Raw genomic sequence first — 26,869 nt, forward strand, 5'->3', positions numbered from 1 at the left:
TTCTACAAGATTCGTTATGATCCATGCCAAAAATGAGTCTTATAAATCGTTTTTGTAAAATGAACACTCGTGATACTTCAGTTGACCTACCCCATGTAATGATGTTACAGATGATTGCCGTGTAAACAAGAGCGTAATACATATTGATCAAGTGGTTTCTGTCAAAGTTCGATTTGAGACTAGTAAAAGCATAATACAGTTTATTCAGTTATTTACATGTTATCAATTCGGTTGTTGAAGGTTAATTTGTAATCCAGCTCCATACCAAGAAATTTCGTGCTTTTAGATGCTAAGATATCAGTGTGGCCTAAGTTGAACTTCATGTTGTTGAAGTGTTTGTGAGGGCTACTGAATTGGATAAGGACAATTTTTTCCATATTATTATTGATGTGATTTTCCTCACACCATTGAGTGAAGTTTTTCACTACTAGTTGTATATCATTCATCAAGTCAAATTTTATCAAGTCAAGTCATATTATTCCGACATTTATATTAGCGAGGCCTAATATTGAGGTTAACAAATTAAAAATCCAATTGCCTACAACTTTTTGCATGTTTAGCAGTTTTCAAGTAACCATTTCTTGCATAGTTTCTACTGCATGGAAAAATAATTGATCAACCGAGCTCTTTTTCCTTCTAATTTCATCCACCCACCACTTGCCTTTTTTTATCAAGTCGAACAGGAAAAAAGATCTTTATTCTAGACGTCCCACTCAAATAGCAATTATTCATAAAGAAAATTTGCTTTTAGACACTTAGGGAAATATTTCATTAGTTCGGACTACCATTGTCTAATATGATATAAATTGATTTGAAATCCCTGAAAGAATCTATAAAAAATTAAAAAGATTAGCTGAAAAGTAACAATTATATTAAGCAAAAAAAATACCAGCAACAATCAAAACATCAAAAAATTGAACTATTAACAAGAGATGAAAATTAACTTGTTTAAAAAAAATGAAAATTAAAAGATTCCAAGCCCAGTTACTTCACGAAGTTTTGATTGTCAGTATCCACAATTGTCTTCGGGTGATAACTGCTCAATATAATTGCTATTTTTCGGCTAATCTTTTTAATTTTTACAGAATCTTTCAGGGATTTCAAATCGATTTATATCATATTAGACAATGGAAGTCCGAATTAATGAAATGCACCACGAAACATTGTCAACCACCTTCAAACAAACACGTCATGTCAGTGAATCATTACACCTCTCAAAGTAGGTGTTTCAGGGAACAATGAATCTGGTTTGATAACACTAATCCTCTTTTCAAAAATGTTAGCTTTTACAAATGCATTTATATAGTTTTATAAACGTCGATTTGTTGAAAATCCTCTTTCAAGATGTGTGGCCAACAGAAAACTACTAATTAGTATGTTTCTTATATACTTTTGTGATAACCCCACGAATTTTTTGATGAACATGTTCTATACAAAAGAGAGTCTTTGGATGAAATAAATGATTATAATTCTGATGTATTTTGTTTTTAGCTACAGCTAATATTTTAGAAAATTTATTCATTACATCATATCCAGACAATCTTCATTCGATATAAAAACATTCAAAAGTATTCTTGACAAATAGTTCATTTACACTTTAAGAAGAATTATTGTAAATATTCATTTTAACAACTCAGGTTAGTTTTTACAATATTTTAAAGTTTGAGTTACGTTTTTCCAGTAAACATGAATTTGAAGCCAAAAGTTGGCGTTTCGATCCACATTTAGAAATCTGGCACTCAAAAGAATCGAAAAATCAAGTTATTTCAGGAATTCCCTTTCAGTACTAAAATCTTGTAGAATGACACCTTTTCATGCTGCAGAGCTTTATTTACTTGTCACTCCCATTTTTTGCACACAAAACTTTCAATTTCTATCAGAACAATGATATTAATTATTTTTTTTAGCATTATTACAAAAATTAAGCGAGAAATGAATCTGATGTTGAATTAATTCAGTTATCAAAAAGATCATGCCACCATTTAGAATATGCTTTCTATAATTAATTCCAAGTGTCTATTGGTCTTTTACTTAAAAGGAAACTGAACTGATAATGAATTATCATCCAGAAGTTAACACATGAGAAAGCTTTGAAAGTCTCGAGATCTTCATGTCTGGTAGGACAGAAGTAAAAATTTTTAAATCTGGTAACATATTTTTCATTTTTGATTTTGGCCTTCCACGACATTACCAACAAATAATAATGAAAACTATAGTGAGGTACAGAAATCATGTACAGCGCTAATCCAAAAAAGGGTTATTTTGAAGAAATACTTTGTGAATAAAGGTCCGCAGCACACAATCATGAGAAAGGTGATATTTTGGAGATTCTAGTACCAGAAATGAGTTCCTGAAACAGTTGATTTTTTGACAATTTTTACTTTTGAATGGCTGTATTTCAGAAAGCAAATCGGATTTGTGACCAGCGGACAAAAATATGGAAGTCCAATAATTTTTTTATCAAACCAGCTCAAACCTGTTGAAAGAAATATTTACAAAGAACTTTTCTTTTCAGATTGTTCCGAGGTACTATTGTCAAATCAATTATTAGAAAAAATAAGACTTAATTACATGTGCAAAACTTCAATAAGAAAAATGTTACATAGCTTCACTGCAGAAATGCCTTGAAGACTCCATCCAAAATTATTATGGAAGCTGAACACATTTTCACTCGATATCTATCTACGACCTCTTCCTCTACCTCTTCCTCTTGGCCCACCACGTCCACGACCCCTACCTCGACCTCTTGCAGCCCCTCTTGCCGATTCCTTCTTTTTGGCTTTAGCTTTAGGAGTGTCATCTATCAATAAAGTTTCCAAAGGTAAACTATCTGGCAATATGTAATATCTAATATTGTTTCCTCTAACTGTGAGTGTGTCCAGAGTTATGGGATTGCGATTTTTAACAGTCATCTTAACGGCTTTTAAATGTGTATTCATTGCAACATCCACTCCAGTTATGGTGCCATGGATTTGAGTGCCGTTCTTCAGTTCCATTGTGACCGTTTCGTGGCTCAATTTCATGAGAAACCTGAAAAATGCCGGATTTTAAGGTTAAGATTTGTGAAAAATTGCAAGCAAATGCATTCTACGAGTAAATTAGGCTCGTATTGGATGTTACTTTCAAATTACTTTACTAACCTAACCAGTTTCATTTTGAAATTGAAATTTTTAAGCAATTAGATCTCAAACTTTTGTATTTCAAATTTCAACTTTTACTGTACCATAGATATGTTTTCTCTATGATCTTGACTTGATAGCGTTTTCCATTGGTAAAACCAGTGTTGCCGCCATAAGTATTTTTCTTTCCTATTATGGCCTAGGCTGTCAGGGTTATCTGGCCAGAGGTTCTATTTATATTACCTATGTTATTTCTATGGATGAAGCCCACAATAAAGGGTTGCACCCACACCCCATCTAGACTGTACACTTCTGCGTATAAGCACTTCCGTAGTTTGAAGCACTACCGATATGTGGAAAGCACTACCACAGTATTTCTGTATAAATACTGTGGCACTACGATTAATAGAAGTAGTCGAAGCACCAAAAGCACTCATTCACAGTTCATTATAGTTTTTGTTAGATGTGGAAAATAATTGGGAGATGACCTGTATATTCGGTAAGGAAGTGTGTTTAAACAAAATGTCGTGGGGGGAGAAAGGTATTATTTATTAAGGGCGGAATGATAATAGAGGAAAAAAAAGTTTGAATATCATGCAAATTATTGGAGAAGGGAAAAAATATATGCATCTGAGTCCGATTTTCGCCACATTCGTCATCTACGATCCTAATAATCTTATGTAGATGTGCTTCACTAAGGAAAATATTGCTCCTGATTCTGCACATGCTAAAGCAGATTCACAAGTCTTTGAACCATGGTATTGTTGATTGTAGGTCGAAATACAGACAGATAAAGTAAAATGTGGCTTTTATAAGACCCTCTTCATATTGATTGAACCAGTCTTTTCAGAGATTGTTTTTGAGTATTACCTGGAGTACTTTATAATATGCCTCAGGACGATTTGAAAATATTTGTTTTCTTCCCACATTAGCTTGGTTGTCTGAAGCATCGTTACCCTTGATGTTGGAATGATTAAAAATTCATGCCATGCCAAATGCTGCTTATCTTAATCTGTTCAAACTAATACTTTACATGTCAGGATCAAAGTGGAAGGAGCAGCTCTCCACCATATTCGATACAGAGACCTCATTAGGTTTATTCCCTGTCGTACATTCGCACATAACATATTAATGTGAGATCGTCATGAAATATGATGATGAAAAATAATATTCCTCTTATTTTCAAGAAATTATATTATTATGATCGCGTGAGTCTCACATGTTTATTTGTGAAATAGATTGACTCGCATTAGTAGCAAGTTAGGTTAGGTTAGTAGTTAAGAGTAAAAAAGTTTAGGATCCTCTCTTTACTTTACTGCATTACTTTAGTTTGAGACATACTTCTCCCATCGGCGGCAGAATGTTCTACTAGATGGAATTTCATCAGAGGAACGTTTTATTGGCTGTGGTGTCCCACAAGGTTCCGTTTTGGAGCCGGTGTTGTTTCTCATTTATGTGAATGACTTAGTCCGTGTTGACATAACTGGTAAATTTGAGGCGGTATAGCAATACCGCCTTAAATTTATTTCAACATAAGAAGGGTGAAAGAGTGGTGCGATTCCAATCTTTCATCATTCAACAATGACAAAACAAATGTGTCACGTTTACTTATGTAAAATACTTGTAGCAGAATGCCATGCAGTGAGAGTTGTTGCAAAAGAGTTAGATACTGCTATTACAAGATCAGTTTATTTTGCACAAATTGAAGTCCTATTTACGTTATGGAATTTGCTTCTGGGGAAATTGTGCACAATTTCAATTCAATATGGTATTCTCTCTACAAAAAAGATCTATCAGATATTTATGCAAGGCTAGCTACAGGTATTCATGCCACCCTTTACTTGTGAACCAAACAATTCCGACCTCAGTATGTCTTTTTATTTTGGAAACAGTGCGTCTTATACACAAAAAATATAAAAATAATTTTAATACCACCTCAACTTATAGTACACGTCAGTCTTACTTAATTTCACTTCCAACACCTACTCTTACACAAAATTCTATTATTTTCAGTAGCAAGAAGTTATTTAATTACCTTTCCATTAATTCAAGGCGAATACATAATGAAAAGAAATTCAGAAGAAAGTAAAGGAATTCGTTGTTGTGAGGAAATTCTACCAAGGCTCTATCGGGTACTTGGCATGTAGCTTTGTGCAAACAAGTTATTGAAATCAACACGAAATGCTATCAATGTTCATTACGTAGCATTATATATTTACATTTACTAAATATTAATGGACTTATATTTGTATCTATTCAGCTGCGCCTAATATTGTTCCGTCCATATACTTTTATAAACTACACCTCCCAATTTGATCTCCACAAACTTAATTTTTTATCTGTGAAGATCAAATCGTGAGGTGTAGTTTATGAAATTACTATGGATCTTCATCAAGTAATGGCCGAAAAACTCTCCATATATGCTGCTCTCGTCTCTAAGCATTATTTTATAACTTGTATTTGTTAATTTAATGTCCCATATACACGTTTTATTTTACTAGACTTTGCCAATAAGATGTTCAAGTCTTGGGTAATAAAGCATATTTCGATTTGATTCAGTATTATATTCCAATTAAAAAAACCGTCAAGAAAAGCAGTTTCATATATTCTGGGCTTTTCACTTTCATGCAGAATGTAAACCATCTAATCTAAGGGTGACTTTATGCACCAATCTTGAGACTTTCAGTCCACTGAAAATCAATGATCAACTGCTTACGATTTTTCACCACTAGGTTCATAAATCCACAATTCTGTAAGGAAAATTCCTGCAGCAGAGATACTTACTAGTTCATCTTGAACTTTAAGAGAGGATTCACACACCCAGCCTTAAGTAATTGTAAGCAATGTGATTGAATTGGCCTACACTTGAAGAAAATCCATAACTTATTGTAACATTTCCACTAGTCTGTGAAGTGTTACTTGAATAATCTTGAGCAGTTAGAGATAGTTGATATTTTTACTGTCTATAACCTTGATAAGATCTTCGTGTCACTTCTATGGTAAGAAGCACAACATTATTCAAGTGAAAACTTAAAACATTTACTCAACTATTCTTTCAGTAGAAATACAATAGTTCAGAGAAAGTTCACACTCGCAGAGTTGGATATTGGTTTAGTATAAATTATTATTATATATCTCTCTTGTAGATTGCTTAGAGGAATTATTACAGCTTGTCAATGTTTCTCAGTTTGCATAAACTTATAAAGATTTTAAATAATTTGTCTACCTCGGCAAACAATTAAGAACTTTTCCTTGACTATTCTAAGGATATTTTGGATGATTTTTGATAGGGCACTTTGTTTCGAAGATACGGGGCGAAAAAGAAATTCGACAATAACAATTTTGGTAATTTGGAAATTATTAATGTAGCCAAAATAAAAGTATAGCGTACTACACTAGACCTACCAAGAAATAAAAAAACTAACAATTCTGTTGGTAGCTATCTATCAACAACATTCCGATTACTACAAATGGATCAAGAATTGATGAGAAGAAGATTGGATTCTTGAATCGGAGCAGGGTACTCATTTTCAACAGTTCTTGTAGATCAAAAAACATTACATGTAATTTTTGGCAATAAATTGTTATTGTCGAAATTATTTTTTGCTCCGTATTTTCAAAACAAAGCGCCCAATCAAAATATCCCTAAAATAGTCCCTTTAATTTCTGACGCAGGTTTCATCAACACCCTGGATAACAAAGGGAATAAATAAAAAGTTTACTACATTGTGAGATTTCTACTAGACAGTAGAAATCTCGCAATACGTGTTTCACTATACAAAAGTTTTCCCAAGCGTATTCATATTGACTGATTTGCGATTTATATAATAACAAATTGGATCATATCAACTTCTAAGTACGAAGTGACTGATCATTTTATTTTGCCTGAGATGAAAACTAATTGAATGGACTTTTTAAAACAATTTGAGTCATATGAATCCCACTTCTTGAGTTTTTCAACATGTGATATAATTACAGAATTAAATAAAGCTTTGCTTCAACTTTTAAATTTATTTTTATGTTGACACTCTGAAAGCCTAAGGATAAAAATGTCAATACAGTCAGAAACAACCCAGTCAACTACCGATACTATAGAAATTTAAATAATAATAGAATAGACAGGTTTCAATAAAATTGGAAAAAGAAACATACAATTACTATATGACAGATTTTAAAAATTATAAATTATTTCTATAAATTACTTTTTTAATGGATTTCAATTGAACACATAAGTATACTTATTGGAAAATATAGTTTTCATTTTACAAAGATTGTTTATAATAGATCAAAATAGTTGCATTAGAAAGAATACTGTGGATAAAAAGAATATGAGCGATTAGAAACAATTTTCAAACAACCAATTGAAATGATAATGAGAAAAGTTTTTAGAATTTTTCTGCACCTGATAGAAAACAAGTACAACTGACTAAGTCACTAAAAAAATAATTGGCAACCTTTCAACAATAAATCAACTTAAATGGCTAACTTGAATCAAAAAGACAATTTGAGCTTACTATAACATGAATCAATCTCCAAGTGAGCACTACTACAAATTAAATGCGACGTTTTTCAAACTCTTGATAGAAGAGTCTTGAAGCATGAATTCATTGCTTATGTGTCATAGCCAATAAGAAAATCAACCAACACTACTCATAAATTTTCAATGAAAACATTCGTGCACGAATATAGATATCTTATATATACTCACTTATATTTTATAAGCACAAGTGTATTATTATGTGAAACAGATTCTCAAGACTGGTACAAGAATCAACCCTTGATATTACTGGACTATTATCTAATTTATTACAATGGAGGGGTTCACTTGAATGACCAGAAGAAACATTCTCAACTGTCCTTAACTTTTATTCAAATGAACACTATTACATTTATTTGTGAGTAGCCTGTTTACGCATTTGAGTAAGGATGTTTGAAAGTTCTTCACGCTTCCTCTTGGCACGGATGTGTGTGCCAAGGCGTCTCTTGAGAAACTTAAGTGCCCTTTTATCTTTCGAAACCTTCAACAATTCCATGGCTCTCTTCTCATAAGGAGCATGACCTACAACTTCTCGGATAATATCACGAACGAACTTTGTGTGCTTTGTTTGGATCCCCTTCAACCTCGCGGGACGAACTTTGTTGATCTTTTTGTCGATTTTTGTGGTTTTGTGTCCCCTTTGGAGCCCAACGGCGATTTCGTACCTTGGGGCCATCTGGAGAGAAAATGAAGGTTAGAATTTTCTTATTGAAATTAAAGTCTTCATCAACTGAAGGATGGATACCGATTAGATTATTCATACTAAAAATAGACGGGATTCCTAAAAAAACATACCTTGTTTTAAACAATTCACCAAACACACGTGTTAGCCCTGTTATTCCAACAACAGCAAAAATGAAAAGAGGTATGACAAATGACAACTGACAACACTAATGACAGAAACAAATGGTTAATGGTTGGCGTTTCCGATTTCAATTATTTATGACTTTCGATTGGCATTGGCTATAAAAAACACGGACCAAGTCTCTTTAATTCATTTCCTTATTTTTTTTTAGTATTACCAATTTTGAACTGAATGGATGTATTTGATCCTTCAAAATTATATTCCAGGTAATAATTTTTCATTATTGTTCAATATTAGAGATAGAGAGTTGATATAAGGACATTGAAATAATTCAATAACGAAAAGTATAACACAAAGTGTCAAGAATAAGTCTCTTGTAGTCAATGATACAAAACAATTTTCGTATTTATTTTTTAACCTCAACCAAGTACCTTATGTAAATAAAACCGAGAACTGGATACGGATATTAAAGCTATCTACAATGGGGTCCAAGAGAAAAAAATACGTATTTTAATGACTACAGTTCTATCAAAAAAACATTTTTTGAAATGCCGTCGTCCCCATTTTCTCAGTAAAGCTTATTTTTTGACTCAGAATGAGACATGAAGTTGACAAAAGAAACGGAAGTTTCCAAAAATACTTCATCTTTCTGGTAAGTCAGTCAAAACAATTACAAAATTTTTGTGCAGATTGAATTTTTTTTCTTCTGAGACAGATTGCCTTGCCAACTCGTAATCATCGCACCCGATAAACCATTTGGTAAAGATATGTTGATCATTTATAAATTTGGTGGCCTTCATTGTGATCCTTACCAGAATAAAAAATAATCATCGGTTAATATTCGTATTCGATTTTCAACTGCAGGGAAAATTTTGAGGATTAATTCATGACTCCGCTTTGAAAATAGAGTTTTTGCGAAACAAGTTATCCTGCCTTATGGGAAAGAATATACGAGTAGCTGAACATTTGTTAATGACAATAATTTTACTTGAAAAAAGCCAAGTTTGATCATACATTTGAAACATTTCGATTTCAAAGTCAAAATGTTGGAACTAACAATGATTCTGTTGTTAGTCTACCATAATCTAGCAACACTTTGGCGTTTAAAGTTTTATGGAATTCCACTTTTTGGAAAAAACATATCTACCTCAACTTAAGACTGATATAATTTTAAAGATCATTTTTGCTTGGCCCTGATTGGCGAAGGTTCTACTGGTGAGAACGTTATCGAAGTGCTTGAAAAGCTGGTAGTCGGTTAACGAGAGGTCTGAGGAGTATGGTAGGTGGGGCAGAACTTCGACGTTCAATTCGTTAAAATTCCAGACAGTGATTTGTAAAACGTGCATACGAGCGTTGTCGTGCAGTTGAATCGGATCTCTTCTGTTGACCAGTGCTGGCTGCTACTGACGCCATTTTTGGTACATTTCGTTCTCACAATGGGGTTGCTGTGATGATTTGGCCCAGTTGCAGGAAATTATAGTGAATCACACCAGCCGCTGACCACCAAACAGTAACCATGTTTTTTATGGTAGATTCACACCTTTGGGAAGTGCCTGGGTGGCTCATCGGTGTTCAACCTCTGTCCTGAACGTCTCCTGTTGTAAAGGATCCACTTTTCATCACACATATGATAGGTTCTAAAATAGGACCGTACGGTTGCTCAAAAGCAAAGAGGAACAGTCTCAAACCGTGATAATTTCTGTCGATCGTTAAAATATACATGCAGGTGGTAAAATGGAAAAATAGTTTCAACAAAGAGAAATAAAATAATAATAAGTTGAATTTCTAAAACTTGCTAGCCAAAACTCTTATTGCAACTCCAATACGAAAAGAATTCTTTCATTTTCGAAACCGGTCCTGATGGAATTCCTCCAACTTTTCTTAAATCATTTAGCTTTATTTTAGGTCGACCACTTTTCTATATACTTAATAATTCCCTAACATCTGGCAAATTCTCGGACTATTGGAAAACCTCATATGTCACCCCAATATATAAATCAGGTCGAAAATCCGACATGTGTAATTATCTTCCAATTTCTATTCTTAGCGCAATCCCTAAAGAGAGCATCATTTTTGATTATCTTACTTATGACTTACTTATAGGTATCGAACAATTCGGATTTACATCCAAAAAGTCAGCTGAACTGGGTCTAATTACCTACGTTGATTTTCTGTCTGACGCTCTGTCTGAGGGTTTGCGAGTTGACTCTGTGTACACTGATTTCTCCAAAGCTTTTGACAAAGTTAATCATGAGCTATTGATCCATAAACTTTGTTTGTATGGTGTTGATGGGCAAATATTGCAGTGGCTCAAGAGCTATCATACGGAGTTAATCATCATTTTTCTCATACCATCGCAGTTACATCGGGTGTTCCACAAGGTTCACATTTGGGACCACTGTTGTTTAACCTTTTTATCAACGACCTAATCAGCTGTTTCCATGAAAGCGAAGCTTTGGATAGATTGCCTATCCAACTGGTGTACGCAAAATGGTATGGTTTTGAATGCATTCAAATGCCAAATTCTTCGCTTTCATCGAACACATCACCCAATCATTTTTGAATATAGTATAAATAATCTGACCTTACATTCTGCTACTGAAACCAAAGATCTCGGTGTGATCCTAGACTCCACACTTAGCTATAAATCACACGTTTCCGCTGTAATTCAAAAATATATGAAGATGCTTGGCTTTATAAAGAGAACCGCTCGTGATTTCATCAACATCACTGCTATTAAATCTCTTTATTTTTCCCTGGTTAGATCTCATCTCGATTGTTGTTCCATAGTTTGGTCCCCTCACTACGATACACAAAAAAAGAAACTCGAGACCGTACAGCACAATTTCCTGCGATATTTGTTTGAAGGTGATTGACAATGTTTCATGATGAATTTCACTGGTTCGGACTTCCATTGTCTACTTTATAAAATGATTTGAAATCCCTGAAACAACTAAAAAAGACGAATTGAAAATGAATAGCTGAAAATAACAATTATATTAACCAAAATAAACCTGAAATGAAATAATAGTGAAATAAAATACAAGTGAAATAAAATACGGGTGATGACTGAGTCATCACCCAAAGACGACTGTAGATACTAACAATCGAAACGTCGTGAACTAACGTGACTTGGAATCTCTCCACTTTTTATTTTTATTTTCTTTTTTCATTTCTTTATTTTTATTTATTCAATTGTTCTTTTTTTACTTGTATTTTATTTCACTATTATTTCATTTCAGGTTTATTTTGGTTAATATAATTGTTATTTTCAGCTATTCATTTTCAATTCTTCTTTTTTAGTTGTTTCAGGGATTTCAAATCATTTTATATAGTAGACAATGGAAGTCCGAACTAGTGAAATTCTTCGTGCGATATATTGCCTTCAAGATGCCTATGACTATACTGCATTGGAATGCATTTTGAACATACCTTCTCTTGAGACTCGCAGAAAACATAGAGATTCAATACTTCTATTCAAAAGTATCAACGGACTAAGGATCAGTCCCGAGCTTCTCTCCAAATTATATTTACATGTCCCCAATCGTTCAACTAGACAGGTGTAAACGTTTTACGTTTCTTTTCACAGATTCAATTATTCATATAGCGGCTTTATTCCCAGAACTCTTAGATTGGCTAACTCTTTAAACAACCTTCAAATCTTTAATATATCAGTATCCCGCTTTAAAAACCATATTCTTCACTCAACCATCTAATACTCTCTGCTTGTGTTGTTGTATTGTGTCTGGTGTTACTTGCCTGTAAGAATTATATTAATTCATTTTGTCATACATTTTAATTTTTTCTTAATAATTCATTTGCTATCTTACTTCGGAATTGTATTATTGTTATAACTCACTTTTAATCCACTGTATTGTATCAAGTACTACATAGCACTGTACTACTTAATATCCGAATTTGGCTTGCCCGTGTATATATAAATAAATAAATAAGAATTTCTAATAACAGTAGAAGTAGAAGAATCTTTCGTGATTTATAGTAGACAAAACAGTGTAGCATTTTCTACGAATCGTTTCTAGATATCGTTGATGAGACGAATTAATTCATACATGGTATCTCATCATCCAAGAGAGGGTTGTTCGAGGTGATCATATTAGGAATTACTATGAACCAACTGAAAACATTTATACCAATTTTCATTATTGTTTTCAGTCACTTTATATTCTTTCTGAAACTTGATGAAATCGGAGGTTATCTAAAACAATTCAAATATGTAACTTAGGTACATATGTTCAACTCAGATACATTTTAAATATATGATAGAGAAGATAACTTTTGTCTAATTTCTACAAAGTTTTTCATTTGTTACCACCGGTTTCGGTTTAATAAACCATTCTCAAGTTTACTAATTATATTTAATATGAATTTCCACAAAATAAATAGGTCGTTAATAGAATATCATACATAATATCTACCTTTCAGGTACTATTACGTTTTTAATTGAAGAATAATGTTGGTTTTTTTGACAACAAGGTCAGATCCAGTAACAGTGCAATAGCCACGCCACTTTTTTGTATTAGGCGAACTTTTAAATTCAACACAAAATTCTGATGGATTGCTCCAACCAATAGAAAGAAACGCCCTGTCTTTCGAGGATTTTATGAACTCGTCGTCACAGATTATAACTCGTCTATGCTGCAAATGCCTCTGTCAAAGTGACACGTGACACTAGCGGCAGGTGAGAAGTGACGTTGTTATTGTTTTGACGTTGATTTTTTGTATGATTGACGTGTTATTGAAATTTTGTCGATTATTCTTCCCAGTTTGTTCCTTTCTCCAGATTTTCCATTAAAAAAAAGATGGTTTACGTAAATAGTAAGTATTTCCCCATATGTTGTTATATTAGTTTCATACCATAAACTTTTATAGATGGACAGGTTCACCAGAGCCCTCCTTGGAATTTTCAAAGAATAATCAGATTATTTGATGGAATTATCATGTTCTTCGTTCTATTGTGAGTTGATATTTCTCTTCAACATATATTTAATTTTTTCATGCTAAATTTATTCTAATGAATTATTTCTTTCTAGTTTCAAGTCCTTAGTGGGTATTGATAACATCTCTTCAGTTGAAGATCGTTCGGGAAGGTCTGGGACATTCAGAGGAAGTGGACGAGGTGGAGGTGGTGGTGGTGGTGGAGGATGGGGTAGTGGTGGAGGAGGTGGAAGACCGTACGGGTTAGTATGCTCTGAACTTCGACATTATTAAATTACTCTTCAGTAATTATTCAATTCAACAGCTGGTACTAGTTTTCAAAAAACTTTTCCTTAGACTTACTCAATCTGAAGTCACGTCCACCCAAAAGTCACAAAACTAAACATTTCAGCAAATCACTTGTGTTGTAAAACTGTTTTTTCTTTTTGTATCGATTGAAATAATGTACAAAAGCAGTATGACATTTATTACCAATTATTTGTACATTAAAAACTGTCTTAATGACTGATCAAGAACTATCAGATTAAGAAAATGTACAGAGTATCCAAAACATTCAAGAAATGCCGTTTTCAAATCAATTTACATCAACTTTTGATAATAAAAACTCATAAAATGATATATATTTTCATGATATCATTTAGGGCCTTATATCACAAAGGGGGTTATTTTGGTGAAACATTCAAAAAGGGTGAATAAAGAAGTGAGTTCCTGGAATAGTCGATTCTTTACAGTTTTGATTTGCTATTATTTGATAATGAACAACTTGGCTTTAGAAAAGGTATATCAACTGAAGTGAAATTGTTGAGATTTTGGATAACATGACATGTATTACAGTTTAGAAGGAGATGATAAAGATTTTGGCATCTTTTCAGACTTTAACAAGGCATTTGACGTGCTTGACAAAAATGAGAGGTATTCCCCGGCAGTGGTTTTAGAGCTATCTAAATGACCGAGTGCAGTATATTGAAATTGATAATATTCTTCTTCTGAAACCCAATATTCCTGTTCCGATGCAGTGTCGCTATTCTCATATTGTAAATCAATACTCACATCATCCAGGATAATGTCTATCATGGGTTCATTGAACATGAAATCGTCCTCAAATTTCTTTACTCGTTCACAATGAGATGAGGTGTTTTCTGTCGTTCAATTGTTTTCGAGTGTGTATTCAAAAAGACTCGTAGTGATGTCGTTGATAATAAGAATCGCCAAAATGAAATGATTCAATTTGTGTCAGATGTCAAATTCAATAATAAAAGCAAACTTCATTTTTCTCTAACCTCAATTAGAATTGGATATGTGCATACAATTTTTTACATGAATATTACAAATATAGCTGCATTTGTAACAGAATTCTCATTTCTATTCAAAATATGGACCAACAATAATTCTGAATTATAAAACACAAGACCTAAAATTAATGTGAGAAATTATATTGACGGTCTTCAGCCAGTTTTTTTAGTTTGTTTCTCGAGAGAAACAGCAAATTTGAAGTAAGTCTTCTAGGTGGGCGTTTGTTAATCTCGAACGATATTTGTTTTTCAAAAAATGCATCTCTGAGAATTATGTTTCACATATGTATGTCGAGCCAAACATAGTGGCCAAATTTATAGCTAGTTTCTTGCAATTTTCATATTTTTCTGGGACAAGTTTGGCACAAAATTCTTCAGTGGATACCGTTTTGTACATTTGCAAAGACACATCTTGTAAATCAATTATCTCTATTTGAAGTAATGCCTTTGACAGATTAAACAACTTGGCAGCTACATCTGTCCATTCTGCTGCTACATCAACTTCAAATGGCGATTTAAGAAACGGATAGCTTGCCCATCCCTGCAGTCTTGGAATCTTGTAGCAAATTCATTCCTAAGATCGGCCAGAAATTTTACAAACACTGTAATGTCTTCTTCAGATTTCTTTTTATATTCAAGCATTGTCGGAAAATGAATACATTTTTGTATTGCAATATCTTTTTCAAAGATATCCAGCTGGTGACGAAAAGCACACGCTTTGTATCAGATTACATATTAATTTTTCATGTGTTGAGCGCATTTAAATATTTCAACGTATCTAAATTTTGCAAGAAGGATGTTACTTCTTTTATAAACCAGAAACGTTCAATAACTTGACCTTTACTTAGCCAACGAGCATTGTGGTGTAGCAGTAAGTCAGAATACGCTGAATCACATTCAGAAAGAAACTCCATGAAATGTCTGTGCTGAAGAGCAGAATGAGATCTCATAAAATGAATCAACTTGACCAAGCTGTCCATCACTTTTTTCAGTGCAGCACTAAGTTTTCCAGAAAGGGCTTCCTCTCGAATTATGAACTGATACGATATTAAACCTGAGTTTTTATCCCTGATTCTCTTTACTACACCTTTTCCTTTGCCAATCATTGTTGGGGCCTCATCATTTGAAAGCGACACCATTTTATGATAACTAGCTACAGCAGATAAAATTTCCGTTTTTCGTGTATTACTTCTCGCTGATAATGGAATACTTTGAAATGCAGCGACAACATCTTTTGATTCTTCAAAAAGTGCCGTGACTACTTCCAACATACATTTCTTCACCGTCTCAGAATCTGAAAATGGTTTCTGGTGTTTATTAAACGTCAAGCACACACGTAACGCTGCTTCTGTGGATTTTTCTTGCTCGCTCATGCAACAAACTAGTAAAATCGTGCATTTTTTGTAAGAACTGAGATATGCATGTGTTTTTCTTTACTAGCCTCACTGCCAAGGGGAAAGGTTTTGTGAAATTGTTGATGAGTTGTTTCGTAGTGTTACTTCAAATTGCCACTCTTAACAATAGCTATAGTTTTATTGCTTATAAGGCACACTGGAACCGCTTGAGGCCTATCAGGCAGCGTAAAACAATATCATTCCGTCCATTCTGCCAGAAACCTCCTATTTTCACTGTCCACTTGCTTTTTAGAATCCATTTTAGCATAGGTACCAAAATGTTATAAAAACCCAAAAAATCACAAAACAAATCAATGGTTTCTCCACGGTTTGCGCTGCGACTGATAGTCCGCTTGTGTCGCAAGTACACACACACAGGTTAGATAGGAAACTAATAAAACCATATCAGTTATAGGTACTTGTAAAACAGATTGAATAGGCAACTTGAAAAAAAAATAAGTACATACTAAGTTGAATTCTATGTGGCTTAAAAATATTACTTTACTTGATAAAGGTATTGTAATACCTTATCTATGTATTGATTTTTATACTTGGTATATAACACATTAAAATATTTAGCGGTCCGAGGTTCGACCTTTCGCGGTCCGTTTGCGGACCGCGGTCCGCCTGTTGCCGACCGTTGGTTTATAACAACCTACTCATTATTTGCAGTCCCGGAGGTGGCGGTGGTGGTGGTGCAGGAGGGCCAAGATTCAAAACCATGCGAGATATCAACCCGCCAACAGTAGGAGGATGCGCAGGAGGCTCCTGTGGGATGTAACTCTTTTTGTGTATATTTTTGTTCAGGTGATTGTTGTATTTGGATTCAGTGATTGGTAATATATTGAAGAATAATCACTAATTTTATATAGTTGTTAAGATATTAAAGAATATTTAATACAAATGTTTAAATATATTGTCTTGAATGCGTCTCTGGCTCAGAATTTGAGGTTAATCTGACCGCCAGAGGAGTCATCATATGTTTCCGTGAATATATAGCCGAATTTTTTGTTAGATTTTTTCCATCAAAACTATTTTCTAGTTAGTAAAATGGATTGCTGCTCAATGTTATCAAATAGTGAAATTTTGTAATATTGAGAGATGTAAATACCACTTCTAGTCATTAAATTTGTTAATAAACATACTTGGAGAAATCGAAGCCTAAACGGATGCATTTTCAATCGGCCATACACTGTTTGTCCAAGATAAAATTGAAGCCTAAACAGATGCATTTTCAATCGGCCATACACTGTTTGTCCAAGATAAGATCGTAAGAGGTGCAACTTCCAGTCTTTAGTTTTAGTTTGTATTTCTTACGATTGCAAATTTTCCCATGCTAACCCCCTTGTCTTGGACACACTGTATATCACGAGATACACTTTGCTGGGATACTATCAGTCAATCAATACATCAAATTTATTAATCATCGAAGTCCATACAAATGTTTGAAAGACACACAACATATAAACTTATCGGACTAGTCGTAACAGAACCGAACCTTCAACCATAACCTCTTACTTCAAAAGCTCAACAGATATGGTGTAGATGGGTACTACTGGAATGGATTAGTAGTTATCTTACGAATAGGACTCGAATGGTTAGAGCAAATTGACACTGCTTTACGTTATTCGAAATAACCTCTGGTGTTCCTCAGGGGTCGCACGTTGGTCCCTTATCATTATTCAATTTATTTCTTAACGACATTATTCATTGCTTCCCGCACGCCAAAGCACTATTATTTGCAGATGATTTAAAACTTTTCCTGATTATTAAAACCTCTTTGGACGCCCATAGGCTTCAGTCTGACCTTGACAATCCATCAACAGGCTCATAAAGCGATTGTAACACCTTATACCTTGATAAACATGACAATTTTGCTCTATTATTAGTCTGAAGAAGGGTTGATGTAAGTTTTCACAGTTTCTCGTTGAATATTTGTGAATGGAGCTATTTGAGAAAATTGAAGCCTCATGTTTCTTTATATTTATAGTAATTTGCATTATATAAAGTGAAGGCACTATAAGAATTTGCATCTGTGAAAATGTAATGGGCCATGTCATTCATAAAGATGATAAATAGAACGGGATCAAAGATAGATCCTAGTGGTATACCAATGTTGATTGTCCTCGGTTGTGACTTCCTATCATTCAAGTATGAAGCAATCCAGTTGCAAGGATAGTGCCCAACTGTCATTCGCAACAATAATTTTGAGTAGGAAATACGATGAATTTCCCTAGGCAGACGACATCTGTAAAATCCAATAGAAAACTCTAAATCTGTTCATCCAAGAAGACTTCCTTTTATGGACATCAAGTACACATTTCACACAACATACTTTCAAACATTGTTTTCGTTCTTATTATCTGTAATACTGAGAAAATAAGTGAAAAAATCTTTTGATTGCTATTTTTTTGAGTAAAAATGCTTTACTATTGAGAACATTTAATAAAGTAACGGTGCTTAAGTACATACATTTTTGTGAATAACAATTAGTTTACTTATTTTATATTTTTCTACGCAACCTAATTCTTCAATACTATCGGTAAAACGACTAATGGTTCATTGTCCTTGGGATTATCAGAATACAAAGCCCATGTTCTGGCTATACAGTCGAAAATACCTGAAAAATGAAAGCATAATTAATCAATGTTTTTGAAATTCCTTGGTTATTCTCTCCAAAAATATCTTTTAGACATGATGAAACTAAAAAAAAATATATCTTGAAGGCCCATGTGAAATACAATACCTCAATTAAATTGTTGAATTATCTTCCTATAGGTAAACGCATTTTGAAGATGGATTATTAGTTGGAAGTAGTTGATTAAAATTGATCAAGACTAGTAATGACCTGGGAAATAAAAGAACATGTCGATGTGTAATAATGATTCATATCTATTTTCAACATGTATTTCATTATTTAAAAACCCCAAATCTCCAAATAGGTCATATGCATGTTGTATCGTAGTGGAATATATAACATGCATTTTTGGGAAAGAAAGTTTTTGGCTTTCTACTACTCCATCTGATACAAAAAAATGGATGAGAGAATCTTCCAAAGAAAGGAAGGAAGTAATCAATTTGAAAATATGTAACTCTATACTTGCCTTAAGGCAAGTGTCTTAAGGCAAAACACGTGTATACCAGTTAGAGTGACAGTGTTCCATGTGAGTACAATTTATTACCATTCATTCAAAGTAGAACTCATGTGAATGATATCTGATTCTTATTCCTCAACAAATGTTCGATATACAAACTGAATAGAGAAAAGTATCTTCTGTATAATTCAGTGTTCATATAGAAGTATTTGTTTCGAAAGATTTTTTTTCTTTCGTGTAATTCAATGTTTATATGAAAGTAGCTGTTTCAGGAGGACTTTCAGTTTGTGTCTGAAAGTTACTTCTTTGCATGATCTACACATCCATGTATAGAGTTACATATTTTCAAATTGATTACTTCCTTCCTTTCTTTGGAAGATTCTCTCATCCATTTTTTTGTATCAGATGGAGTAGTAGAAAGCCAAAAACTTTCTTTCCCAAAAATTAATCACTCCTAAAAAATATATCCCTTTCAAATCATAACATGCATGTAATATAAAATAACTTTTTTGGGAAAGATAGTTTTTGGCTTTCTACTACTCCATCTGATGTATCAGATGGAGTAGTAGAAAGCCAAAAACTTTCTTTCCCAAAAAATTAATCACTCCTAAAAATATAACCCCTTCAATTCATAAAATAGCTCATTTTAATTTTTTTCTTAATCTTTTTCGATACCAGATCAATGTAAATGGGTTCACATGACTATATACTTTATAAATTTTAAATAGTTCATAATTGAAAACGTAAAAATTACGAGACAGATTCAAATTAGGTAAAACACAACGGGATTGGTAGGATCTTAGGATACGTCAAAGTCCATGTCAACAACATTTATTTACATGCTGTTCTGTACTATTCTATTATTGTTTGTCCGTCCAGTTAGAGTTTTGCAAGCAGTTATTTGGCTATTATCATTTTATCATTACTGTGAACGTCCCAGAAAATAAAAACAATGACTGAAGCCGGATTTGTCATGGCACAATCTGACAATTTGCCGAGAATAGATGTCTTCATGATGATAAGTTTTTTCGCAAATCATCCCGATTTCACTTCAGCTGAGATTAGAGGCGTCAAAGCTGCAAGGTACTTGAATAATTATTGTGTATAAGTGTCTTTAATTTTAGCTTTTCGTTCAGTTTTCTAGTTATTTGCTTACTAACATTGAGAAAGCGTACATAACCTCAAATAATGTGGTGAAAAATTTGTTTAAGAAAATGTTTACAATCACTTCTTATTCTAACCTGATAATATTTGTGTTTTAGGTCCGAAAGATATTCTTATGGCGATTCAGCTATTGGATGTGTTCAAGTAAATAGGGAAGCAAACATATGTATAGTGAAAGCTCATATTACTCCCGAACATAATTTGAAACAGAAGTGTTACTCTGTAACAGCAGTATGTGATGAAGCTGAACAGAGAATTGTCTCTGCAGAATGTGAAAATTGCGCAGCACATTTAGGTACATATAATTGATTGGTAAAGTATTATTTAGAGGGCACAAATGAGTATTAACACAAGTTGCAACTTACACATTTTGTTTCATAAAAATAAGAGTCTGATTTCAAAATGTGATCATTTTTTATTCAGTAGTATCTAGTATCGACTGTTACTGGAAGAAGTCCAAATTATCCACGATAGGCACAACCCTAAAGTATATAAGAGCTAAAGAGTTAGGTAGTAGTTCAAAAGCCAAACCTGCTCTATCTGCCAATACTCAAAGCCTTCTGCCAACTCTAATAAACCATAGCAAAAGCATCAGTCACATGGAAAGTCAACTCATGAAATACTACAAGGAAAAAAGCAGAGTAGAAAAATTATCCATTCATCATTTAGTAAATACACTACCAAATAAACCGGCTAACGCCACAGAGTTCATCAACTATTGCAGGAGTATGATGGACACATCATCTTGCAATGAAGCTAATCTAGCTACAATTGATCAGAATGACTGTCCGCTGTGTCATGAGCTACGGTATGCTAGGATTACTGCTTCAAAGATGCATGAAGCAGCACACTGCAAAGTTTTTGAAGGCACTTTATGTGAAAGTATAATGGGAGCAATTGAATTAAAGGACACAGAGGCGATGAAAAGAGGGCGTTTGCTGGAGAAAAACGTTTTGAAAGAAGTCGAAAAAAAATGAAACTAAAAATTAATGGGTGTGGTTTGATCTTAAACCCTAATTATCCCGTATTTGGTGCATATCCTGATGGTGAGAGTATTGATTACAGTATTGAAATCAAATGTCCATCAGCTGAGAAAGCCATGAGTAGATATGTTTCAAAAGATGTTATATCCTCAAAATATATGGCTCAGGTCCAAATGCAGATGTATTTTTCGAATGAAAAAAAGGGCTTTTTTGGGTTGCATATCATGATTTTGAAATATCAAAGGAAGCAGACATTTATATTGTAAATTATGATGAGAACTATAATGCAAATATTTTGGAAAAAAGCATGCTCTTCTGGAGTAATGCTATTTTTCCTATTATATGTAAAAATATCAAATAAATCATAGTATGAGGAGCAAGTTGAAATTTTAGTTGTCAGCCAAGTTACTTGTAACCTATATTCATTCTATTTGGAGTTTGTACATTGAAAATAAGGTACCTTCTGAGTGTGCCACACCAATATGAGTAAAAATGAAACACTTGAAAATTTTATTTATTTTTTTATTAAAACTTTTTGCATATTGATTATGCCACATGCTATTACTATTACTTCATCTACCATCGGAACTAAGCTGTGATGTACACATGCATGAGGCAACAACATATGTTATCAACCTGTTTGTTACACGCTCTACATGAATTCTTAATGCTGCTATTCTTTTGGACTGCTTCACCTCATGTTTTGTGCTTGCTGTAGACTTGAACACCTTTGCTTCTATATTTTATTGTTGTTGGCTTCATTGTGTTAACTTGAACGGCTTTGTCACAAGCAAGCCTTTTATTTTCTGTTGAGAAAATGTCGTGTGAAGATGAACTAAGACCAGCTTCACACCAGCTTGTTTTATCTGCTGTATCCACAGGGCCTACACATAAATTGGTTTCTTCCATAACTTCTCTGGGAGCAGCTTCTGATAGAGTCTCTTGAAGCAACCTAAGTCTTTGCCTTTTGAGAGCAGCCTCTCTCACAGGTTTTGGCCTATTTACTTTCTGACACTGAAATTTGTGGGGCACAATACCTTTACGTAGACGTAATGTAACAGGTACCCCTTGTTGTTTATTCATTATTTGATATTGAATGAAGTTCTCTGTATCCTTTTCTACCTGAAAATGAATAACAGCAGTCAGAAAGGTTTCATATTCGAGGAGTAAATATGTTTATTAGTTTTTTAGCCTATGAAACTAAATATAAATATACCTATGTAAATATAAAAATACTTACATCAAAGTGATCTTCACAACAGTATAAGCAGCTCGTTGCAGACAGTTTCTGGTTCTTAAATTCGTCCCTTTTTATAGCTTTACACCACTTTAATCGAATGTTTGCATTCCTCGGCACAAGAAAAAATACTTTTTGAGGAGCAATTTTCGTTGTATTGTTGCACTTTGGAACTATGCAGTACTTATAAACTGATTTTCCACTACTTTCCATCTTTGATTTATTGAAATTATCAAGCAATACAATATAGAATCAACTATAAGTTGTTCACGTTAAGAAGAGAATGACGTCTCAAGATGACAAGTTACGGCGTTGCCAACATGTGCACTATTTCGAACTTTCAAATTTTTTTGTACTGTTGATATGTTTTATTGCTATTATCCTTACTTACGTTTAGTATTTGTTGGGACTATTTCGACAATGCTTTGGGCATATTGAATATACGCAGGTCTTATCAAAAGAAATGATTAGTTCTGAAAAGAAAGATCAACAGTTTTCGAGTTTTTTTCGATTTGGCAACGTCTGAAATTGTTCTATCAGTTGAGCAACTTACAAAATAAAATGTTACTAGTTTCTTTGCTGCTGAACGCATTTGAGTGGGAATTTTAACGTTATGTTGAATATACAAAATTACCAAAAATGACGTCATTCTCTTCCTAACGTGAACAGCCTATATGTTTACTTTTCTGTGCTTTGGATCACTTTGTTGATATGTACTTTGACGTCACATATTCCCGCCAAATGGTCGACCGTTTGAATTGTCAATATTTGGTATACAATTTTATAATTTTTTTTCTGACTAATTATTCATGTTTCTGGCATCTATCTCATGTTTCCAGTATTTGTATACATTATATAATCGATTAGAACAATTAGAAAAAAATATGCATGTGACCTATTATGGGATAACATAGATAACTCACACCTTGGCAACACTGTACCGCTTGATGATGACTGTTGTCTAGACACAGCTGAATTTTAGCACAGAACTTATAATTATGATGAGTTCTGTGAATTGTAAACAGGTAGCTATAGTTTTGACGCTTCGATATCGATATTTGATTTCGATATTCGATACTTTAAACTTCAAAGTTTTGGTGAGGTTAGGGTAAATTGTAAAATCTTTTAGATTGTTACCAAAAGTATTTGAAATTTATTTTTTGAATCGAATTGATGCACAATTCAACATGGAATCGCCTGAAAAATATTCCATAATGCAGGAAGTAAGGTTGAAATAGATAACATACTAGACAAGTTATTCACAGTATTTGTTCCTATTTAAGATTAAAAAAACTGAAGAAGCAGTGAAATCCACTTATGAACGCATAGAAAAACTGGAACAAAAATTGAGGGCAGAATCGCTTCCTGAAAACAAGCAAAGAGTTATCGAACTGGAACTACTGGAAGTTAGAAAACTCTTGAAAACACATGAAGATCAACTAACTCATTTGAGAACACACAATAGGAAAACGTTTATATTTGTGGTGGCACTAATGTTCGTAGTGTTCACGGTGTACATGCTTTACGTGTTAGTTGGTGGTGAATAAATAATTTAAAAAATATGTTTGAAGAGTAAAACCAGACCACTTTGAAACAAGCTACAGGATACTATCTATTAAATGTGGATTCATGCACCCAGTCTTGAATTGCAAGCCATGAGTAATAATCATTAGCAGTTGAAGCATTGATTTTCAGTGGCAACTTTCTTTTTGTGACAGAAGCTTTTTGGCTTTACTTCCCAAATGTTTTTTTATTAAGATGAAAAAATATCCGAAAAGCTTCTCCTAAAAGTATATTTCTTTCAATTTTTATAGATCAAATATTTACACTGTGGATGTGATAAATCTCACAAAATTTAAGATTCTCTTCAGATCATTTTCTGTCAGTTGAAGAATGTTTGATTTGCAGGAAGACATTTATGTTTTTTAAAGATATCTTTTCATCATAGTTGATGAAAATTCACTCACAATTCGCAGATACCATATAAAAGTTAATAAAGGGAAACTATTCTTCTATGTGCACAAGAGTTGAGTTTTTAGTAGTAAAATAGTAGTAATATGAATATATTCTAATTTATATTATCATTTTTCTGACACTTATAATTTAGAAACATATGTACAATTGTTAATAGGACATAACTGACATTTGAGCTGAATGATATGAATTCAGTTCAAGTGAAATGAATTGGAAAGTTTTGCATTTGCATGCTTTAAATTTGGTTAAAATTATATGAAGCGTTCGTTAGTGCCATCCAAGAATTTGAAATACAAGAAAAAAAGTTTTGAGAATCTTATTTTGTGTTATCTATTGTGCCTGTAAGATTTTGTGCTCGTCATATGCAAGCTGTTTATATCTATTCATCACGTCAGGGCCAGATTCAAGTCAAGTCCCCAAGCTATTTGAGATATGGGGCTCCCCTCAAAAGGGGGCTCCCAACCTATAACTTGTTTAGCTTATACACATGCTCTGCACTAAATATCGTATGAGATTGACATTTCAATCAAAACATTCCCACAATAATATATAAATATTTTCTTCTATAGTCACATCAACAACGTGAACTTTCTGGCTTTGCTCATCAGACAATATTCAAGGATGTAAAGAAATATTTTCGTAAATTGCTAAATTGTTTGAATTTTTATAAATTTTATATTTTGTATTTATCTGTAATATATTTATAACTTTTTTTTGTAATAATGGATTATTTTATTATTCAATGAGGTCTAGATGTTTTGAAATACAAAACTCCAGGATGCAACCCTCAAAAAGAATTTGAAACAATAATGGTGACAGTTCTAGTAATCATTGATTACTAATAACAACCACTTATGTATGTTGTTAATGGGGTGAAAAAAAATTTAAATGTGAATATGTAATGCTTATTTCATCATTATTACATAAAAAACTCAATTTTGATGACTAATATCTGTTTTTCGAAAAGTATTATTGCTCAGTTTCAAAGGTCCATATTTTCCTGAATCTATCAAACGGATCTAAAGTAGGTACTTGCGTAAAATGCTGTTACGAGATCTGTTAAAAAAATAAGGTGAGTTTTCATTTTTCTCAAAAATATTTATTCATCAATTTATATTTTGTCCCCTTCAAAGTAGTCTTCCTCAGATATAATACACTTTTGCCAGCGTTTTTTTTTTCAATCCTCGAAGTAGTCCTGGTATACACCTTTCGGTATGTCCTTGAACCCTCTGAGCGATTTTATTTTTATCTCTTCTAACGGCGCAAAACGCCGTTCTTTCACAGGTTTCTTTAATCTAAGGAACAGGAGAAAGTCACAGGGGACCGAATCAGGTGAATATGGTGGCTGGGGCACGATTACAGTGTTGTTTTTGGCCAATACATTACAAATAAGTAATGACGAGTGACCGGGGCCATTATCGTTATGTAAAAGCCAATACAACGTTTTTTGGTATTGCTTCTCGTAGGCGTCGCATAACTTCAACATAATAATCCTTATTGACTGTGCTGTGGCAAGAACTCCTGATGCACTACGCCACGGTAACCGAAAAAAAACAGTGAACAAAACTTTGACACTTGATCAAACTTGGCGTGCTTTTTTTGGTCTTGGCTCTTCCATTGACACGATTAGACTTTGGTTTCGATATCTTAACCATACACCTGTGATTCGTCACCAGTTATTGCCCTTTTGAGTAAATCTGGATCGCCGTTGACGTCATTCAATAATTTCAGAACGATGTTCATGGGACGTTATTCAGGTCAAAATTCAGCATATTTGGATCGAACTTCGCTGCCACACGCTTCATGCCGAAAAATTGCATGTCATGAGCCAACCGATATGCCGACATCCTCAATAACTTCTCAATAGTGATTCGACCATTCTCCATAACAATTTTCTTCACTTTCTCAACATTTCCATTGGTTGTTGATGTACTGGGGCGTTCAGGATGAGCGTCGTCATTAACATCTTCTTAACCTTCTGTAAAAAGCTTGTAACACTTGTAAACATTTTTCTGACTCAGAGTACAATCACAGTATGTCACTGTCAACGTTTCAAGTGTTTTTGAACTATTTATTTCAATTTATACACAAAATTCTTGAATGAAAAGTGAGAAGTAAAACTTTCTATGTTTTTTACCACTATTATTTGTAACTATCATTACTGCAGTTTCATCCTATATTGTATACAATAATAAAGTTTTATCGAAACTATATAGGACGAAACTACAGTAACGATAGTTACAAATAAAAGTGGTAAAAAACATAGAAAGTATAATTTCTAATTTTTCATGATGATCTACCACGTAGTAACAG

The 26,869-nt window shown here is 33.4% G+C and overlaps 6 protein-coding genes across 7 annotated transcripts in view; 3 read left to right on the forward strand and 3 right to left on the reverse strand.

The window, feature by feature from the left end:
* Positions 1-1,451: 1,451 nt before the first annotated feature.
* Positions 1,452-3,297, reverse strand: SmD1 (Small ribonucleoprotein particle protein SmD1). The gene is made up of 2 exons (XM_023160289.2): positions 3,141-3,297; positions 1,452-3,030 (listed from the first exon to the last, which is right to left on the reverse strand). Exons 1-2 carry the CDS (start codon positions 3,152-3,154, stop codon positions 2,679-2,681), a joined length of 366 nt encoding a protein of 121 aa, XP_023016057.1. The 5' UTR covers positions 3,155-3,297; the 3' UTR covers positions 1,452-2,678.
* Positions 3,298-7,964: 4,667 nt separating this feature from the next.
* LOC111505472 (large ribosomal subunit protein eL36) lies at positions 7,965-8,612 on the reverse strand. The gene is made up of 2 exons (XM_023160288.2): positions 8,452-8,612; positions 7,965-8,332 (listed from the first exon to the last, which is right to left on the reverse strand). Exon 2 carries the CDS (start codon positions 8,330-8,332, stop codon positions 8,009-8,011), a length of 324 nt encoding a protein of 107 aa, XP_023016056.1. The 5' UTR covers positions 8,452-8,612; the 3' UTR covers positions 7,965-8,008.
* A 4,525-nt stretch (positions 8,613-13,137) lies between these two features.
* Positions 13,138-17,007, forward strand: LOC111505471 (uncharacterized). Its single transcript, XM_023160287.2, has 4 exons — positions 13,138-13,297; positions 13,352-13,436; positions 13,513-13,659; positions 16,776-17,007. The coding sequence occupies exons 1-4, from the start codon at positions 13,282-13,284 to the stop codon at positions 16,882-16,884; spliced, it is 357 nt and encodes a 118-aa protein (XP_023016055.2). The 5' UTR covers positions 13,138-13,281; the 3' UTR covers positions 16,885-17,007.
* Positions 17,008-18,528: 1,521 nt separating this feature from the next.
* Positions 18,529-26,869, reverse strand: part of tan (C45 family peptidase tan) — a 105,712-nt gene continuing 97,371 nt past the window's right edge. The window contains exons 7-8 of one of the 2 annotated variants that reach the window (XR_012465198.1): positions 18,850-18,951; positions 18,529-18,723 (exon numbers count right to left, since the gene is read on the reverse strand). Coding sequence is in view for 1 of the 2 variants with exons in the window: in XM_074174071.1 (XP_074030172.1) it covers positions 18,626-18,723 (98 nt within the window). In the remaining variant the exon portion in view is untranslated. The remainder of the gene's footprint in view (positions 18,724-18,849; positions 18,952-26,869) is intronic. The other variant, XM_074174071.1, reaches the window with a different exon arrangement.
* LOC141481826 (uncharacterized) lies at positions 20,027-23,805 on the forward strand. Its single transcript, XM_074174087.1, has 2 exons — positions 20,027-20,281; positions 20,461-23,805. Exons 1-2 carry the CDS (start codon positions 20,151-20,153, stop codon positions 20,669-20,671), a joined length of 342 nt encoding a protein of 113 aa, XP_074030188.1. The 5' UTR covers positions 20,027-20,150; the 3' UTR covers positions 20,672-23,805.
* LOC111505474 (uncharacterized) lies at positions 23,652-25,279 on the forward strand. Its single transcript, XM_074174100.1, has 2 exons — positions 23,652-23,805; positions 23,866-25,279. Exons 1-2 carry the CDS (start codon positions 23,770-23,772, stop codon positions 24,127-24,129), a joined length of 300 nt encoding a protein of 99 aa, XP_074030201.1. The 5' UTR covers positions 23,652-23,769; the 3' UTR covers positions 24,130-25,279.

This window comes from Leptinotarsa decemlineata, unplaced genomic scaffold, assembly GCF_025532065.1.
Source record: "Leptinotarsa decemlineata unplaced genomic scaffold, Ldec_3_MD MMD2_P_RNA_scaffold_12, whole genome shotgun sequence".
Lineage (NCBI taxonomy): Eukaryota > Metazoa > Arthropoda > Insecta > Coleoptera > Chrysomelidae > Leptinotarsa > Leptinotarsa decemlineata.